The 16,749-nt window shown below is 52.2% G+C and overlaps 6 protein-coding genes across 6 annotated transcripts; 2 read left to right on the top strand and 4 right to left on the bottom strand.

Moving 5' to 3' along the window:
• Positions 1-318: 318 nt before the first annotated feature.
• Positions 319-1,863, bottom strand: GUITHDRAFT_133213 (hypothetical protein; the record flags this gene model as incomplete). The annotated part of the gene is made up of 9 exons (XM_005840439.1): positions 319-393; positions 441-476; positions 574-674; positions 1,107-1,197; positions 1,292-1,378; positions 1,440-1,515; positions 1,579-1,626; positions 1,673-1,716; positions 1,774-1,863. The coding sequence occupies 9 exons, from the start codon at positions 1,861-1,863 to the stop codon at positions 319-321; spliced, it is 648 nt and encodes a 215-aa protein (XP_005840496.1).
• Positions 1,864-3,554: 1,691 nt separating this feature from the next.
• GUITHDRAFT_92070 (UDP-glucose 6-dehydrogenase) lies at positions 3,555-5,506 on the top strand. The gene is made up of 9 exons (XM_005840438.1): positions 3,555-3,706; positions 3,756-4,437; positions 4,484-4,630; positions 4,673-4,753; positions 4,802-4,921; positions 4,975-5,061; positions 5,110-5,172; positions 5,230-5,304; positions 5,355-5,506. The coding sequence occupies exons 1-9, from the start codon at positions 3,576-3,578 to the stop codon at positions 5,400-5,402; spliced, it is 1,434 nt and encodes a 477-aa protein (XP_005840495.1). The 5' UTR covers positions 3,555-3,575; the 3' UTR covers positions 5,403-5,506.
• Positions 5,493-7,337, bottom strand: GUITHDRAFT_64346 (hypothetical protein; the record flags this gene model as incomplete). The annotated part of the gene is made up of 4 exons (XM_005840437.1): positions 5,493-6,129; positions 6,183-6,508; positions 6,559-6,739; positions 6,790-7,337. The coding sequence occupies 4 exons, from the start codon at positions 7,335-7,337 to the stop codon at positions 5,493-5,495; spliced, it is 1,692 nt and encodes a 563-aa protein (XP_005840494.1).
• Positions 7,338-7,834: 497 nt separating this feature from the next.
• On the bottom strand, positions 7,835-9,326 carry GUITHDRAFT_150427 (hypothetical protein). Its single transcript, XM_005840436.1, has 2 exons — positions 8,579-9,326; positions 7,835-8,521 (listed from the first exon to the last, which is right to left on the bottom strand). Exons 1-2 carry the CDS (start codon positions 9,080-9,082, stop codon positions 8,006-8,008), a joined length of 1,020 nt encoding a protein of 339 aa, XP_005840493.1. The 5' UTR covers positions 9,083-9,326; the 3' UTR covers positions 7,835-8,005.
• A 570-nt stretch (positions 9,327-9,896) lies between these two features.
• GUITHDRAFT_101211 (hypothetical protein) lies at positions 9,897-14,944 on the top strand (the record flags this gene model as incomplete). The annotated part of the gene is made up of 33 exons (XM_005840435.1): positions 9,897-9,923; positions 9,999-10,070; positions 10,130-10,207; positions 10,363-10,404; positions 10,456-10,498; positions 10,555-10,602; positions 10,647-10,720; positions 10,770-10,862; positions 10,912-11,004; positions 11,055-11,108; positions 11,158-11,220; positions 11,273-11,637; positions 11,688-11,715; positions 11,763-11,822; positions 11,909-11,997; positions 12,049-12,247; positions 12,360-12,446; positions 12,492-12,539; positions 12,581-12,778; positions 12,824-12,897; positions 12,940-13,000; positions 13,049-13,084; positions 13,417-13,497; positions 13,543-13,593; positions 13,643-13,699; positions 13,743-13,813; positions 13,972-14,014; positions 14,061-14,129; positions 14,171-14,308; positions 14,434-14,491; positions 14,532-14,575; positions 14,624-14,696; positions 14,844-14,944. 33 exons carry the CDS (start codon positions 9,897-9,899, stop codon positions 14,942-14,944), a joined length of 2,718 nt encoding a protein of 905 aa, XP_005840492.1.
• Positions 14,945-14,969: 25 nt separating this feature from the next.
• On the bottom strand, positions 14,970-15,732 carry GUITHDRAFT_64556 (hypothetical protein; the record flags this gene model as incomplete). The annotated part of the gene is made up of 2 exons (XM_005840434.1): positions 14,970-15,351; positions 15,596-15,732. The coding sequence occupies 2 exons, from the start codon at positions 15,730-15,732 to the stop codon at positions 14,970-14,972; spliced, it is 519 nt and encodes a 172-aa protein (XP_005840491.1).
• Between the last annotated feature and the right edge of the window lie 1,017 nt (positions 15,733-16,749).

Genomic DNA, 16,749 nt, shown 5'->3' with positions numbered 1-16,749 from the left:
CTCACTGTCACTCTCAGTGAGCTTCCAGCCTGATTCGGATTCTGGCCGCCCGGCCCGGCCGGGCTGCGAGCTGGGCCCGCCGCGGGGTCGGGCTCGGCTGAGGGCCCGGTCGAGCCGTAAAAATATACTTTGAGTAAAGTTTTATAGAAGCCAAACGGTCCGAAAGAATAAAGATTTAACATGAGCACACAAATCTAAGTTGCACTGAAACAATAACATAAGCGATGAGCACTCAAATCTTTGCGACATGCAGAACTTCTCGATCCTCCTGCAAGTGCCTGATAGTAAGCGTGATGCGTCAGAGCGATGAGAACTAGATTAGCTCGAGAAGTACGGGGGTAGCCAGCAGACGCCTGAGTCGCAGAAGAAGTGCGCGAGAGCAGCGATGGGTGCCTGCGGCCAGGCAGGTCAACCTGCTGCGTTGAAGCTACACACCTCACATTCTTCAACCCATGACGAACGTACACGTACGACGGCTAGTGAGATGTCATGAGCTGGAATGTAGAAAAACAGCGTGCCTGAGCGCCATGAAAGCTGCAAGGAAGATTGCATCGGCCCAGGAGCGTCAAGTACCTGGGGGACATCAGCCGATGCTATATGCTCAAAGATTTCACTCACGGTTGTAGTGGTAGGGATCTGAGAGTAACCAGGATCTGAAAACTCTCTGACATGTACTATGAAAGAAGTTGGTAACACAAACGAATGTTTGCACAGAAGAAAGGAGTTTCACCAGATTTCTTGCAACGCATCGTAAAAGTCGATCATCTGTATGATTGTCAGGACATCCGTGAGGTTACAACAGGAGCAAACCGAAGCAAACAGATGACATGAACACATGTGTTGCGTCCTGAAACATCTCAGCATTGACCTCATTCTCATCATATAACGGCCATGCATCACTTTGTAAACTTGATTCTGAATGTTGTCCTCGAAGAAGTGAACCTACTTATGGCATCAGCAACTTATTAATGATAATCTTTGTATCCCACAGGTGCGTGCTTCACATCTCTGCTCTCAATTTCTTTCAATGCTTCGATCCCATACTCGAGACGGGTTGGCGACAGCTCTATCCCTACAGCCTTCTTGACAGGGGCAGAAAGAGCCACCTGCTCGTGCATCAATACCAAAACTGCTCCTGTGAGCGACGAGAGCCTGTAGGACAACTTTCCCTGTTCCAGATCCAAGATCGTAGAAAACCTGCGCGTGTCTCAATCCTCAGAGTACATGGCAACCATTACAGTAGACGCAACCACCGCATTTTCCTTCCCCCTCCCATCCCGCACGTCATCACCGTTTGTTGGTCCATGCCCGTCAGTTGCACGAGCGCATCAACTCCAGAAGGAAGGAGCTCCCCGTACGTTGGAAAGCCACCTTGAGCCTGGTACAAGGAAAGATATGAATGTTCAGTATCAATATTTAGAATCAAGAAGAGCTTCAACCTGAATCTCAATGATTTCATTCGTCGGTAACTGCCATCCATTGTCTGCATAAAAGATTTCTTCCACATTCGCATATCTACAGGGCAAAGAAGTTTTGATCAGGATAATCGGGGGTTCTTCATGATTGTTGTAACTTTACATATCATCTAGCAAGCAAGCATTCTCAGGATGCACGTTGCAAACATCCCTGCCAAAATGTTTAGCTCAAATGACTGTTGCAAAACTCAACAAACCGAGTCTTTGCATGGAAATCAGAGACTGCATCCAGGACCGAGTTCTGCAGATATATGTCATTTTTGCTTCCTGTTGCAAACAGAAGCATATTTGCTTTTACCTGCCAATCTGTGATGTGATCTCCTGAGTCATTAGCTGGAAGGATCGTGTCCGGTTGAGAAATTCCCCTCTCGTTCAAAACTTTGTTCATGCCGATAGGGGAAATTCTTGGCGGCCCTGAACGCTTTTGAGCAAGATATCGATTGTTTTTCCTAGTGATTGTTTGTCTGCATTTTTAGATAGAATCTCATCCGAAATCTTGTCTGCTGCATTTACTCTTTGATAAAGTTGTGGTTTCAATTTATCATTCGCGTCCTCCTACAATTTTTCATATCAGCATCAAATGTTTGTAGATGGAAAGAACATGATTCACATACCAGCTGCATTTTGACTTGAATGCCTGCATGCCTACTTGTAGGTCTCCAGAGAAAACATTTTGACAAAGAGGTTGAGAAACTTGTGCACAATTCTATCTGATGGAGAACCGCTGCCACAAGAACCCATCCGAAATATGTTGAATAGCACTTCATCTCGTCGACGGTTTCGAGATTGAGTCTTGCTTCAGCTCATGCCTGTGATACATGTAAGGTTCCAATGATATGAGAACTTTCGGGTTAGTTGAATGCCAGTCAAGGCTGAAAGTTATTATCTCATTTTCCTTCTGAATACATCGCAACCAGGGTATGCACTTGCAGAGGACTGATCAGTGTTCACCTATGCTATGGAATCAGCGACGCATATGAATCTAGATCTCAGGCGTTTGCTCTTCCTCCTCCATTTCTCCTTCAGGCCATGATGCATGTTCGCATGAGGCATACAAGAGGCCGTCGCCCCCTTTGACAAACTTCACATTCTCAAATTTGTACCAAATAGACAATTATTTCCTGACAGCACATTTTTTGATGGTCAAATATTGAAATAAAAAGACTCATGTATTCGAATATATTGCAATCAACAGCCCTCACTCAAAAACAAACTGGGGATCCGATCTCAGGATTTAGTCAACCACGGTAAACCGTGACGACGGTGGCGGCACCGGGGCACGGTGCCGCACGCTGGCACGGCCGGGGGCCCGGGGCGGCCGGCCCGGTCGGGCCCGGGGCGGCCCGGAACTTCCGGGTCTTAACTCGGCGCTATCTGACTGGCACGGGTGGCATACGTGCCGGTCACGGTAGGGCCTCGGGCCGGGCGGCGTGCCCGGCGCGGCCGGTAGCCGGGCGTGCCGGTGTAGGGCCTCGGGTCCTCTACCCTGACCGGCCCGAGTCCCGGGCACTGCGGCCGCGCGCGGCCCGCGGCGCCGCCCGGCCGCTCCCCGGACACTGCCGGGCCTCACCCGGTCAGTGACGGTACGGTACGGTAGACTCATTTTTAACTTAACTTTGAGTAAACCTCAGTTGAGTTGAATGATGACGGTGCCGCCGGGTGATCAGCTGGACCGATCTGAGGTAGGATGGGTAACTAGAAGGGGAAATGGGGGGTAGGGGGCTAAGGTTGAATACCATCATCGAGAATAGGGGTGGTCTTAGTTGGAGAGAGGGGTATTGAGAGTGGGACAGGTAGGGGTGGTTACTTGGAGCGCTGGCGATGAACAGGAAGGGAGTGAATAGGAGGGAAGAGGGAGTAGATGGGAGAGGAGAGAATGAGAACAATCAAAGGTGTGCATCAGTCTGAATGACAATGAGAATGCTGGAATGCAGTTTTGTAGGGAGGAAAGGCAGAATGATTGCCGAGAACGAGACACGAGTTAGCCTATGTGCAAGTTCCCATCATAATATTGATGTTAAAACTAATCTACAGAGCTCTTCCTGTGTAACATCCATATTTTCAACTGAAAATGTTCTCAGATCGTCCGTTCTTGCCATCATGGGTTCAGATTCTTTTAGTTCTGCTACAGATGAATTTGCCAAACTGTTCCACGAGAAGCCTATCAAGCGGGTAGGATGTTTGGGAGCAGGACATGTCGGTGTTAGCACGATTGCTATCATGGCGAAGAAGTGAGGTGAACTTGTTTTCTCGGCCCTTCTTTGAGCGTGTCTGTGGCAGGATGCCCGATGTTGAATTTATGATCTTCGATGACAACCCTGCGGTTGTGTGCGCTTGCCAGTCTGGACAGCTTCCGTTTTACGAGCCAGGCATGCAAGAACTTATCGATAGCCTGAGAGGAAAGAATCTGCAGTTCACTTCTTCCATCCAATCCACTGTCCAGTTATCCCAAGCAATCTTTGTCTGTATCAACACCCCCCTGAAGACCAGCGGTGTTGGTTCTGGACGTGCTGCCGACCTCTCGGGCTGGGAGAACATGGCGAGAAGAATTGCTGAGAACTCTCAAGGCGAGTGCAAGATTGTTGTGGAATGTTCCACCATTCCTGTGACCACTGGCGAGACCATGAGGAAAGTCTTGCATGCCGTTGGCGATGCTGCCAAGTACGAGGTGTTGTGCTTCCCCTCCTTTTACAGAGGGGGGACAGCACTATCCGACCTGGAAAGTCCCTCCAGAGTTCTGCTCGGTGCTCATGACACACCAGCTGGGGTGATCGCGAGTGAAGCCATCACAAAGCTGCTGAGCAAGTGGATCCCGCGGGAGAGAATCGTTCACAGTAACTTGTGGTCTGCCGAGCTTGCAAAGCTCGCACAGAATGCGATGAAGGCTCAAAGAATATCATCAACAAACGCAGTTTCTGCTCTTTGCGAGAGAACTGGAGCTGACCTGACTGAAGTCATGCGGGTGAGAATGATCGGTCATGTTTTGCACTTGTAATGCTTCGTTCCAGGTGGTTGGCTCCGATTCTCGCATCGGGTCTGGGTACCTCCGATCTTGTCCGGGCATCGGAGGACCGACACTCTTGTCCAACCTTGCCATGCTTGTTTATCTTTGTGAAAGTTTGCAGCTCACGGACATCGCGGAGTACTGGCGAATGGTCTGTTCAAGTATTGTCACCAGCAACTGATTGGCAAGCCAGGTGATGAAGATGAACGAGTACCAGAAAAAACGCTTTTGCGACAATATCGTAAACACTATGGTGAACATAAAAAACAAGAAGGTTGTTGACAGGGAGTTTGTTTCAAGATCTGTGTGATTTGTTTGACAGATTGCAATCTTGGGATTCGCGTACAAGTCTGACACCTCCGATGCCCGTGAATCTCCTGCAATAGAAATCTGCAAGACGCTGTTAGATGAAGGTGGGAAGCTCGCTATCTACGATCCCCAGGTAGGAGAAAGAGAAGTAGGTGTAGCAGGACGAGGAGATTGACGAAGAGGAAGGTTTCTGTTGAGGTCATTGCCAACAATCTCAGTGGTTATCATCCTTTGCAAATTACGCATGCAAGGTCTGCAGAGGATGCCATCAAGGTATTGAAAAATCGCTGCCTCCATGTCATGACGGAAGACCAATGCCAGGACGCTCACGCTGCGATCTTGGTGACGGAATGGCCGGAGTTTGCCAAGATTGACATGAGATTGGTGAAGTTGACGAGATCTGCCCCTCGGCCCCCCTCCCCCCCCCTGATGCTCTTGTAGGCATGCGCTTCAATGGCTAAACCGCCATTTCTCTTTGATAGTCGCGGGCTCTTCGACGTGGAGGAGATGGAGCGAGTACAACTCTTATGATTTCCCCCTCCTTTATGGGTTGACGGTTTGAGCAGCTTGGCTTTCAAGTGTATCGCATCGGAAAGCCGAACAGAAGCACTTAACACAGCTATCGCTCTGTATCTCCGCTTCGTATTTTCGATCATCTTCATTTCAATAGTTTTTGCCTCATCGCATGCAGATATCAATACACTCTAACCACAATCGCAGCCGCTACAGCCACCTGAACAACAATCGCTCTCTTTCTTCGTCGATTTCTCCTTCTTGCGTTGCTGAGCAGTCATGAGTACACAGCCGACCGTCACGCAGCTGGTCATGAAAGGATCTATGACACAGAGCAAGAATAACACAAGCAACGCGAAGAGGAGCCACGAGAAGAATCTGTTCCTCAAATCTTCTTTCGACGCAGTTGCTGAGGCATTCTTCGCCCCGAAGTTCCCGGGCCTCGATCGCTCTGCATGTGCAGCCGTTTGATCGATGATGTTGGTCACCTTGTTTCTCCCAGCCACATGAAGCTTTTGAGCCTTCAGCTCGGATGGGCTGGGCAGGATGTTCTTGCGGGCGATGCTGACCTGCGGGAGAGCCTCCTCCTCAAGGACCTCGACCACCTCCCCCTTCACACTCCACTTGTCTGCACTCACCACCTGCGCTATCACCGACCGACCAAGCAGCTTCGCGTCCCGAGGAAGCAGCACTTGCGTGTACCCTGCCGTGTGTCCTACCACATAGTTCTCGTCCTTTCCGTACTCTATCACCCACACGCGCTCCTTCCTCCCAACCAGGTGATCCCACGTGCGGTAGCTCTCGAAGTGAGCTGTTACTCGCCTCGACCTGGGGCACGGCAGAGGAGAATCAGGCAGTGGAGAGGAGCAAGTCAATCTCACCTGTCCTTCACTACCCCGCTCTGCAGCTTCGGCATCTTTGCTGCAACAGTTCCGGGTCGAGGGTAGAACTGAGCGATGTTGACAATGGGGAACTTGTACTTGTCGAGGAGATCCATAGTATGCTGGAAATCTTCTTCACTTTCCGTCGGGAAGCCACAGATGATGTCAGTTGCTATAGTGATATCTGGCACGTGCTCAAGCAGGTAATCCACCAGAACTTCGAAATCTTTTCTTGTGTACTCTCTTTTCATGTCTTGGAGAACCTTGTCACTGCCGCACTGCACAGGGATGTGAAGGAACTTGAAGACGCGGGGATGGTTCAGCACCTGATAGATCATGTCAAGATGTGGGTAACAATGGCAGGGCCAACACGCACCCTCGCAACCGCTTCCTTGTGCTCTAAGATGTGTGGGGGGTTTGTCATTCCGACTCGGAGCATGACTCCATCAGGCAGGGCGTCAACGATCGCGCCAAGGAGGTACGGAAGGGACACGTTGATGTCCTTGCCGTACGCTCCTGTGTCCTCGCTGGACAGCCAGACCTCCCTCACGCCTTCGCTGCAGGGCAAGGGGAGGTAAGTGGAGAGAAGGGCCATGGCAACATCTACCTTATCACAGTCCGGACTCTCGAAACGATAGAGTCAGGAGTGTAAGACACCAGGTCACCTCTGGCATGCTTTGTCTTGCAGTATGTACAGTGATTCAAGCATCCCATGCTAATCGGTACGATTTCAACCAAGGCGTTCCTTCTGATCTTGGGGAGCTCAAGTGCAGGCCGTTCCCTCTGTCCGAGCAGCTTCACTGTATTTCCCTTGATCGCCTCCTCGACGACCTCCACGACTCTGTGGATCTGCTGGGTACCGATGATGCTCACGTCGTCAAACTCTCCTCGTCCCGGCTCCCCTTGAGGCACACAACCTGCCACTACCACTGACGCCCCAGACGACTTTGCCTTGGCTACCATGTTGAGAAACGAGTCTTGACTTGGCCCCTTCACAGTACAGCTGTTGAAGAGGAAGCAATCGACATCCTCCGACCATGTCTCCGTGATCTCGTAGCCGTAGGAGGCGAGCAGCCCTGCCATGTACTCGCCGTCACTCACATTGTGAGCGCATCCTTGCGTCTTGAGGAAGATTCGCTGCATGCCAGGAATCATGCTGCCATCACCACCGAACTCCTTCCTATCTGCCTTGGACACTGTGCTCTGCTTGGCGTACACTTCCCTAGACGGCCTTGACCTCCTGGTCGGAGTGACAGACCGCGTGGAGGTTTTAGAGGAGACAGAAGGAGGCGACGATGGGCCCAGAGAGACTTCGTCGCCTTGCTCTATCGTCATCCTCCTCTCCTCCGCGTCTTGCTCTCGCCTCATCCTCCTCACCTCCATCTCATCTTCTCTCCTGACCCTCCCCATCATCAGCCCAACATCTTCAATGTCGACCGCCATTGCCGCACGTGCCCACCCTACCCCTTGGTTTACGATAATCAGACTACCCCTCATTTCTCTCAACTTTTGCAGGCCTTGCAAGATAGGGTACACTACCCCACCCGGCACATCGAGCAGAGATTGCTGTGCAATGCTTCATCACTGCAGGGCGAGGAGGGCGGAAAAGAAGGGGAGAAGGGATGGGGATGATGAGGAGAGAACAAGATATTACTGCTGAAGAGTGAGTGTATATAACTTGAATTGCTAAGAAAAAACACCCTGAAAGCCACGAGAAATGAATCTTGAGAAGACATGAAAGCTGGTGAGCTGGTAAATACAGTCTGATCGCTGTTGCTGATATGTGTCATTACAAGTCTAATCGCTGTTGCTGATATGCGTCATTACAACTTAGACCTTGGGGCAGGTAAAACAGGCACGCCATGAGGCAGACCCATCAAGTGTCCATGTTCACAGATGTATTGTACCGAGTCTTTGATTGTGACCTGCCAGTCTCTTGCCTTGAAGTTGAGGATCTCCTGAGCAGCGTGTGCGTCGAAGTACCAGAAGTGATAAGCCATCTCGATGACGACTTTGTCGAAGAGCGGGTCTTTCCCTGCCACCCTGCGAACTGCATTCAGAGCGCTGATTGTGCTCCAACCGATAGAGAAAGGAACGACGAGCTTCGGTCCGGCGATGCCGGTCTGTTTCTCCAGCGCCTGAAAGAACTGGGCGAGTGACATGTTGACGGCTCCGATGAGGAAGGTTCGCCCGTTCGCTTCAGGAGTGACCATGGCCTTGTATATGGCGGGTACCAGGTCGCGCACGTCACAGAAGTTCAGCCCACCCCCGGGGACCCAGGGCACCTTCTTCATGAGGAACTTGTAGATGCTCTTGTGACGATAATACTCCAGACTCTTCTTCGATGCCAGCGAAACATTTCCGGGTCCGAGAATGGAAGACGGTCGAATAATCACCAGAGGCACCCCATGCTTCTTGGACAGTTCCCGAGCGAGCTCTTCCGCCTGCCGCTTGCTGTCATAGTAGGGCCAGTTGGAGATCACGTCCATGGCATAGTCCGTCTCATCGCTTGCTATTCGCTTAGCATCCTTGCTCACTGCAGTCGTTCCAGACGTGGAAACAAAGACAACCTTGCACTTGTTCTTGATCGCCGCTTGCATGATGACTCGTGTGCCATCAGTGTTCACTTTGTACACATAAGGTGCGGCAGATCGTGAATGGTCCACCACTCCTGCCACATGAAATATCCCGCTGCAACCTTCGCAGCTCTTGTTCACTAGCTCCTGATCCGTGACGCTACCGTAAGCAAACTCGACATTCTTGAGGGCCTCAAAGGTTTTGTCAGGCGTGCGAACCAACACGCGTACCCGATGACCCTGCCCTATGATATGATGAATCAGTTCGACGCCCACGAATCCGGTGCCGCCAGTAACCACGAAAAGCTTCTTACTATTGCTCATTTCAAACAGAGCTTTCACTGGTTAAAATTTCAGAGAGCCTTGCGAGAGAAAGGGAACAGGAAAGCAAGTCAGTGATTCATGGAAGGGGCATAGAAGCCTCAAGCGAGAGATTTTCCCAGAGGATAGCCGCTGCCTCCTCGCGGTTTCCCCTAAAATCTATCCATCCATCAACGAACCTCAGCTATCGCTGCCAGCATCATCATACGCTGTATACCGCCATACCGCCATGCGCCACACCTGACACAGGGTGTCCCTGCAGGGAGGAGCAAGGGTGGGTAGAGATGGGGGACACGAGGGGGTCTATCCGTACGTGTGGGTACGTAGGGGTATGAATCAGTGGGTGGGGTATATACGGTTAGAATGTAACGGGTATGATGATTCGAATAATTGAATTTTATTTTTTTTCGAAGATAGCATAATTATTCTACATCTTGAGCTGTCAATTTTCAAAAAAAGTTCTTCACAAAATGGAAATTTGTTACATTGAAGCACTTTTTAATTATAATTTTTAATTTTTATATTTTTCAAGTACCCTTTCCGAGAACCGGTTATGCACGAGGCTCTGGCGCCATGGTGAACCAAGACCGGGGACGCGTCGAACGGGGCATATGAGAAGGTAGAGGCGAAGACTCGGCTCTCCCACACCTTCGAAACCTCTGATTCTGATAGTCTCGTCATGCGACTGCTGCGAAATTTCTGAAAACGCTGCTCCTTTTCCCTTACCCTCCCTCACTGTAGTTCTCTCTTGACTCTTGCCTAATGCAGAACCCCTTTCAACAACCTATAAGAGCCGAAGCCGACGAACTAACTCCACATGTCAGCACAAATTACAACAGAGCAAGTGAGTTTAGCAGAAGATTGAGCATGTTTCAAAAGGTGGGGCTTCAGAGAACATGACATGTTGGTCTCTTTGTAGGTTTGGCAACAGGTTCAGCTGTTATATCATGGACATGACAAGCAGATTGCGGACGCGGACAGATGGCTCAAAGTGAGATTTTGCTGGGAGGGAGGAGACGTGTTTCCCTTGATCATCTGCATGGTGTTTAGGATTATCAAAGGACAGAGGGAGCTTGGGCCTCTCTCGAACAGCTTTTACACACAGAAGGCCTCAACGAGGAAACACTGGTGCCTGCTCGTGCTCATCCCTCATGATGCTCCTAGATGCTTCGTTCCCTGATTTCCTTCTCTCTTTGTCGTTCTATACTTTCTCGACAGACCTATTCCTTTCTTTCCAGAAGATGCTCAAGTTTCTGTGTTTGTGTGCTGATTTGAATGAACAGTTCTTTGCTGCAAACACATTGAAATCCAAGATTGTTCGAGGGGTGAGAATCGCATGAGATAATATGAGAGTTCATGCCATAACCTTCTTGCAGGATCTTGAGCAGCTCGATGCCAAAGCCCAAGAGGCGCTTGGGGGTGAAGCAACGAAATTTCGTGATAATTGTTCGGGAACAACTGAAGCCTGCGCACAGGATCACTGATGGCACACATTTACAAGTTTAGAAATGGGCCAATGACAGGTTGATCATTTGCAGGACATCACTGCTATCTGACACTCCAACAGTAAGAAAGCAACTTTGCTTAGCGTTTTCGTCGTATGCTGGGGAGTTCGACAAGATTCGATCGAACATCGTTGAAGTAAAGCGGCTGCCGTGATCTGCTAGAGCTCCACGTGACGTTGAGGCAGGAGGTCTGCAAGGCCATGGGATCCTCTCCGGACACGATGCCCGTTCTGCTGGATTTGCTGACCCTACTAGGAGAGGAGGCAGCTCGCGTTCAGGTTCGCTCCTGGTTGGGGCTAGAGGTGACGTTGAATCCTCGCCGTTCAGGAGGACTCAATTGATCTCCCGCCCGACCAACATCACCATCTCTACACCTCCGCTTGCCAGTCCGCTCTCGCGGTCCTCAACTTCACGCACCAGGTCTCAGACCCTTCCCATAGTCAATCATCATTCTTGACAAGCGGATGCAGTGCTTTTCAAGCTTGCAAGGGGATGGAGCACAAGCCAAGCAGGGCAAGGGGCAGGTGGGCGACACAAGTCCACGTACAGAAGAAACTTAGACATGAGCCCCAGGTCATGACCTGCTTCTGCCGGTGGCTGCGTTTCGGCACAGTGCCTGCCGAGCAGATGGTCCAGGTAATCATCGGCAGCAAAACAGTCGCTTGTCTTGACAGGGAGCGTTGCTCAGAGTCCAATCGTACATGCTGCCCTCCCAGCCATCCAGGATGCGGACTTGTGTGAGGCAGCGTCAGATCTCTTGTGCGAGCTTGCGTACATATCTCGAGAGATGCCCAAGGGACTTCCGATCTTTCAGATGTTGACTGCAGCTTTGGAGACCTTTGAGGGCTTGGTGAAGAAAGCACTGCATGAAGAAGACGATATTTTAGGGCGATCCATCACACGAGTGGTGGTCGAAATGGGAGAAAGTTATGCTCCGATTCTTGCGCAAGCATCTCCAGATGCAGTGAGGATGATCAATCTCATCTGCCTCTGCGCCTCAAATCCTGATCGACGGATCGCATCGATCACTTTTGGTTTCTGGTATCGATTGAGGTTTGCTTGCAAGTCTTGCGGATAATACATGTTGACATGTTGACCTTCAGTGAGGCCATGAAGGATTTTCCTCAAGACGTAAACTTCTTCTCTCTCCTTGCTCACTTTTGACCCCGAGCTTTCAGACTCGTCTCAAATGTGTCGAGGCCATGGATGCTCCACTCTCACAGCTGATGATCGTGCTCGTTCGAGCTGCGACATTTCCGGAGGAGCATGAAGAGTGGAAGGCAAGTCTAACGCAACTCTGAGGGAAGTCTAAAGAGTTTTATAGGAGAATGAACAAGATGAATTCAGAAATTTTCGACTAGAGGCTTTGTTCGACGCTGTGCTGGATCTGTGTTCCATGCTAGGATCCCTGCGGTGAGGACCGTGACTTTGACCAGGATGAGGCTGCCAAGTCACCATGTACAGATGCTTGAAGATCGTTCTGCCGGAACTGCAGAAGAGCGTACAGAGTTGTTCATGGAATGAGGACGGATGGAGGGCGGTGGAAGGATGTCTGTTCACTGTCAGGGTGTTAGCAAGACATGTGTCAACCGATGAGAACGAGGTTGTTCCAGCCCTCCTGAGTCTCTACACACACCTGCCCGAGCACCAGAGAGTACGTCAGGTGATTCTACAATGCTCCTTCTCCTCTCATTTCCCTGTAAACTTCTCCTTCTCTCACTTCCTCGAAATTTTGTCTTCTGACGTTTGCTTGACAACTCTGACGGATCTTTCAGGCCTTCACGGTTGTGATCGCCAAGTTCTCCCCTTGGCTGAACTCGCATCCCGAGGCCTTGAGGCCGCTGCTGGAGTATGTAGTCAGGGTGAGCTTACGACGAGCTGGGGCTGCGGGGATGACGTGGCCTCAGGGGTTGGGGCCGTCGAAGACGGGGACGTTGGCAGCTGAGTCTCTTCAGGTTCCCAATGTCCGCAAGGCTTGTCGCTTGACTGGCCGCAGGAACTTTGCGATGACTGCGCTGAGCACATGGCGGGGAATGCGAACCTGGAGGGCCTGATGCAGATCTACAACAACATCGACTCTCTCGAACTCCCGCAGCAGGAGAAAATCCTTGAAGGGTTCGGCGCCGTGCTGGCGCGGATTCCAAGCGAGCAGATCGCGCACATGCTCAGTATCGTGTCGAGCCCTCCGATCCGGGTAGGTCGAGCTGGGGATTGGGAGACTTCTCACGTAGTGGGTCAGGACGGGATGGCGGCGCTTGAGCGGCATGACAAGACCCGCGTGTCGATGCAGATCAAGAAGCTCAAAACCTTGCTGTAGGTGCTGGCGATGCTCCTGCCGCTGTGACAGGATTGCAGGAAAGGAGGCGTCTCTGCGTGCGACGACAGGTCAGGGAGGAGGAAGTCGTGCGACAAGGAGGTGACGCGATGACGTTGGCGCGTGAAGTGTTTTCACTCTCGCTTTCAGGTCCTTGCTAAAGCCTGGGCTGCGAGCTTTGCCAATGTGAGTGTTCTCCCCTGAAATCCCCTCTTCCCTTCCTCCGCTGACCAAGTTGGTCCGTTGCTGAACAGGCTTGGCCGATGTTTGAGCAGGTAATTTGTTGCCTTGTTGGTGATGACAGCACGACTGATCTGTGATTGTTTTAGAGCATCATTCTATTCGGACAAGATGAATCTCTCATGGAGGATGTTTGTCGCTGCATCCGAAGTGCAATCCAGGTGTTGATCATCGTCATTTCACATTCTTCTGTTCTCTCTCTATCTCTCTCTCCATGTGCACACAAAGTTCCCTGCTAGCTGCTCTCATATTTGGTGCTATCGTTGAACATTGTCCAGGCAATCGGGTTGGAGTTCAAGGCCTTCCTGTCTCCTTTTGCAACGTCAGCTGTCAACGCGTACATCAAACACCCTCTCTCGGTGACTGAAGAACAGCAACGACAAGTTCTTCTAACACGCACACAGTGCATTCTCTATGCTGTGACGACGGTCGTTTCTTTCTTTGGAAAGTATCAGGTCCCGTTCGCACTTGATCCCATTCCGGATCGATGACCAGCCTTTGCAGGAATTCGTGGGACCTCTGTCGGAGATGCTGGCAGCACTTTCAGCCAGGACGTTTCAGGTTCTGCCCGTGCGCGTGCGTAGACGAACTGAAATGGTATAAGGTCTTCTCGTCAGGAGAGGCCTTCGTGAATTCTCCTGACATCGTGACGGAATACTTCGAGATGATGGAAAGGTGAACTAGAACTCTGCTGCTGCGCTACCGACCCTCCTCTTCCTCCTGCCCCTCTTGCTCGTGCTCCCTTGTACTTCAACTCCACTTCCTCTTCCTTCCCTCTCGCTTCCCCTTCCCTCCATTCCTGCATTCCTGCCCCTCCACTGATGCAGGCGCAGGGCTGTGAGGAGGTTTCCTCAGGTGGTCTACAACTCCCCCCTGGTACCTTCCTCTTGCTCTCCTCGCCGCACAAACTGAACACGCGCAGGGTGAGAATGCGCTCTCCTGCGGGGTTGCCTCCCTCTACACCAAACTCGAGCACAGAGAAGCGATACGGGTAGGGGAGGATGGGGAGAGGAGGCAGCTGACATATTGTAGGCGATCCTCTCTTTCTTCGAGAACGTGGTCCTGTCAGATGCTAACAAGGAGAACCATGAGCTCTGCCGGGCTGATCGCGAAGCAGCCATGATCTTCCTCGTCGGCCAGGGCCCTGGACCCTGTGGAACTTCTCCCCAGGTGACAGGAGAGAAGGGAGAAGTTGGGAGGGGAGAAGGAGGCAGAGAGAGAGGGAGGAGGGGAGGGACAGAAGGGGCGAAGAGAGGAGAGGGAGGGCACGAGGAACTGAGTTGTGGGTCACGCAGCCACGAGGGCAGTCGATGGTACAAGCGCTGATGTACGCCATCACCACGAAACCCTCAGGTAGGAAGGCGACGCAAGTCCCTCGCTGAGGCTGCCGCAGTCGTCGTGGAGCCCGTGGCGACCATCTTGTACGACCTGGGCCGGGTGACCTCCAGCTCGCTCGCTCCCCGTCCACTGACGCGTTTGTGCCAGTTCATGCCAAACCAGAGGATGGAGTGGGTGATGGCAGGCATCGCTGTGGTCCCAGGAAACATTCTCTCGCAGAGTGAGGACATGTCCTGTGCTTCTCGTCTTGCCTTTCTCTCCTCCCTCCCTCTCTTCTCCTATCGTATCTGGGTCATGCGCTGTCTTGCTTGGCTTGTAATGTCCAGTTTATCTTTTCTTAGTGATTTCTCGTCTCTTCTTCTCTCAGGTGCCAAGGACATGTTCGTCAAGGACCTTCCAAACGCCCGCGACATCCCCGCGTTGAAAGGCATCGTCCGTCAGCTCTACAGGAACTGCAAGACGTCCTGAGCGACCGGCTCCCTTGCTCCTCTCTCTACGTAAAGACGTCACACTGGCATTGGCGGGGCTCCGGTGCTCGCTCGCTCTCTCGCCCCGCAAGGAAGTCGAGGATGTTTTCAGCGAAGGACAGATCATCCTTGCCGAAGTAGATGCAGTCCATCTGCTCGTTGAAGACAGCCGCGTACCTCTCCGACCTCATCCCCATCTCGTAGCTCGTCTCGTCCACTAGCTGACCCACTGCCTCCGTGAACGTCCCGTTCCCGTCCGCGATCATGACGACCTTGTCCTCCACATTTTGCTGCTTTCCCCATGCCGCCATCACAAACGGGTCGTTGACGCTGATGCAGGCAATGATGTCGATCCCCTGCGCCTTCAGCTTGTCGTGGGCAGCCAAGAAGCCCGGAAGATGCTGCTCGCTGGAATGCGAATGAGTATCAGTAGAAGCATGCAAGGCAAGGAGGGAGGTAGCTAGCATTCAGGGAGCGAGTAGAAGCATGCAAGGAAAGGAGGGAGGTAGCAAGCATTCAGAGAGCGAGTAGAAGCATGCAAGGCAAGGGGGGAGGTAGCTAGCATTTAGAGAGCGAGTAGAAGCATGCAAGGCAAGGAGGGAGGTAGCAAGCATTCAGAGAGCGAGTAGAAGCATGCCATGAACTTGGCAACCTGCAAATCGGGGTGAAGGCGCCAGGGACGGCGAAGAGGATGCTCTTCTTGCCCTGGAATAGCTGCTGCACGCTCTTGTCCTCCCCTGCTCCTCCTCCTGCCCCCACCACCCTCACCGGCACCTCGGGGATACGCATGTTTGTGGGGGAATATGGCCAGAGGCGGGCCGGGAAAGGGGATGCGGGATGATGGAGTCGGGGGCAGGGAGGAGAGGAGAGGAGAGGAGGGGAGGGGAGGGGAGGGGAGGGGAGGGGAGGGGGAGGGAGGAGCTAAGATAAAGAGAGGAGGAGAAGGAATGCAGTGCAATGTTGTCGATGGGAGGAATAGAGATGTGATCTAGAGGAGGCAGGATACGGCAGGGGAAGAAGGGGAGGAGGGAGGATGAAGAGGGAGACAGGGAGGGAGGATTGATCAGTATGGGTGGAAGTTTGCAAGCCGGAGCCATTTCTCTCGGATGTACTTGACAAAAGAATATACAAGCATGCAACCGAGGCGACATCACCATCCTCCTCCTCCTCCTCCTCCTCCTCCTCCTCCTCCTCCTCCTCCTCCTCCTCCTCCTCCTCCTCCTCCTCCTCCTCCTCATCCACGTTATCCCCGCCTGCATGCCTCAACATCGTCATCGTCGTCCTTGTACTCATTGAGTCTCGTCTCATCCTGGTCTTCATCCAGTCTTGTCAGTCTGTCATCGGCGGAGGTAAGGAGAGCTTCAGACTCGACCATCGAGCTTTTCTGTGAGACAAGAGGAGCGAGTGAGGGCCAGCAAGGCAAGAGGTGCAGAAACTCACCAGGTTGAGCACAGTCAGCCTGCTCCTCTGATGCGCCAGCTCCTTCAGCTCCTCGTTCAGATCCTCCTTGCCCATGTCCTGCAGCGACTGCTGCTTCGACTCCTCCGCGGGGGTGTAAAACCTGCCACACTGAACGAGCCCTGCTACGTTTCTCTGCGATAGATAGTCGATCTGATTGCCCAGACTTGCCATCTCCTGCTCGTTCTCCTGCTGCTCCATGCTGCGAGTGTCGAACGCCTGCCTGCTCGTCAACGCATAGGGCGAGGTGGTGAGGGAGGGCAAGCGGAGGAGGACAGGGACCACGAGAAGGCAGCGAGCACAAGACGGGGGGGGGGGGGGGGGGGGGGGGGGGACGGAACCGTCGTC

This window comes from Guillardia theta (genome assembly GCF_000315625.1).
Source record: "Guillardia theta CCMP2712 unplaced genomic scaffold GUITHscaffold_6, whole genome shotgun sequence".
Lineage (NCBI taxonomy): Eukaryota > Cryptophyceae > Pyrenomonadales > Geminigeraceae > Guillardia > Guillardia theta.
This window is presented reverse-complemented; position numbering and strand designations above follow the sequence as displayed.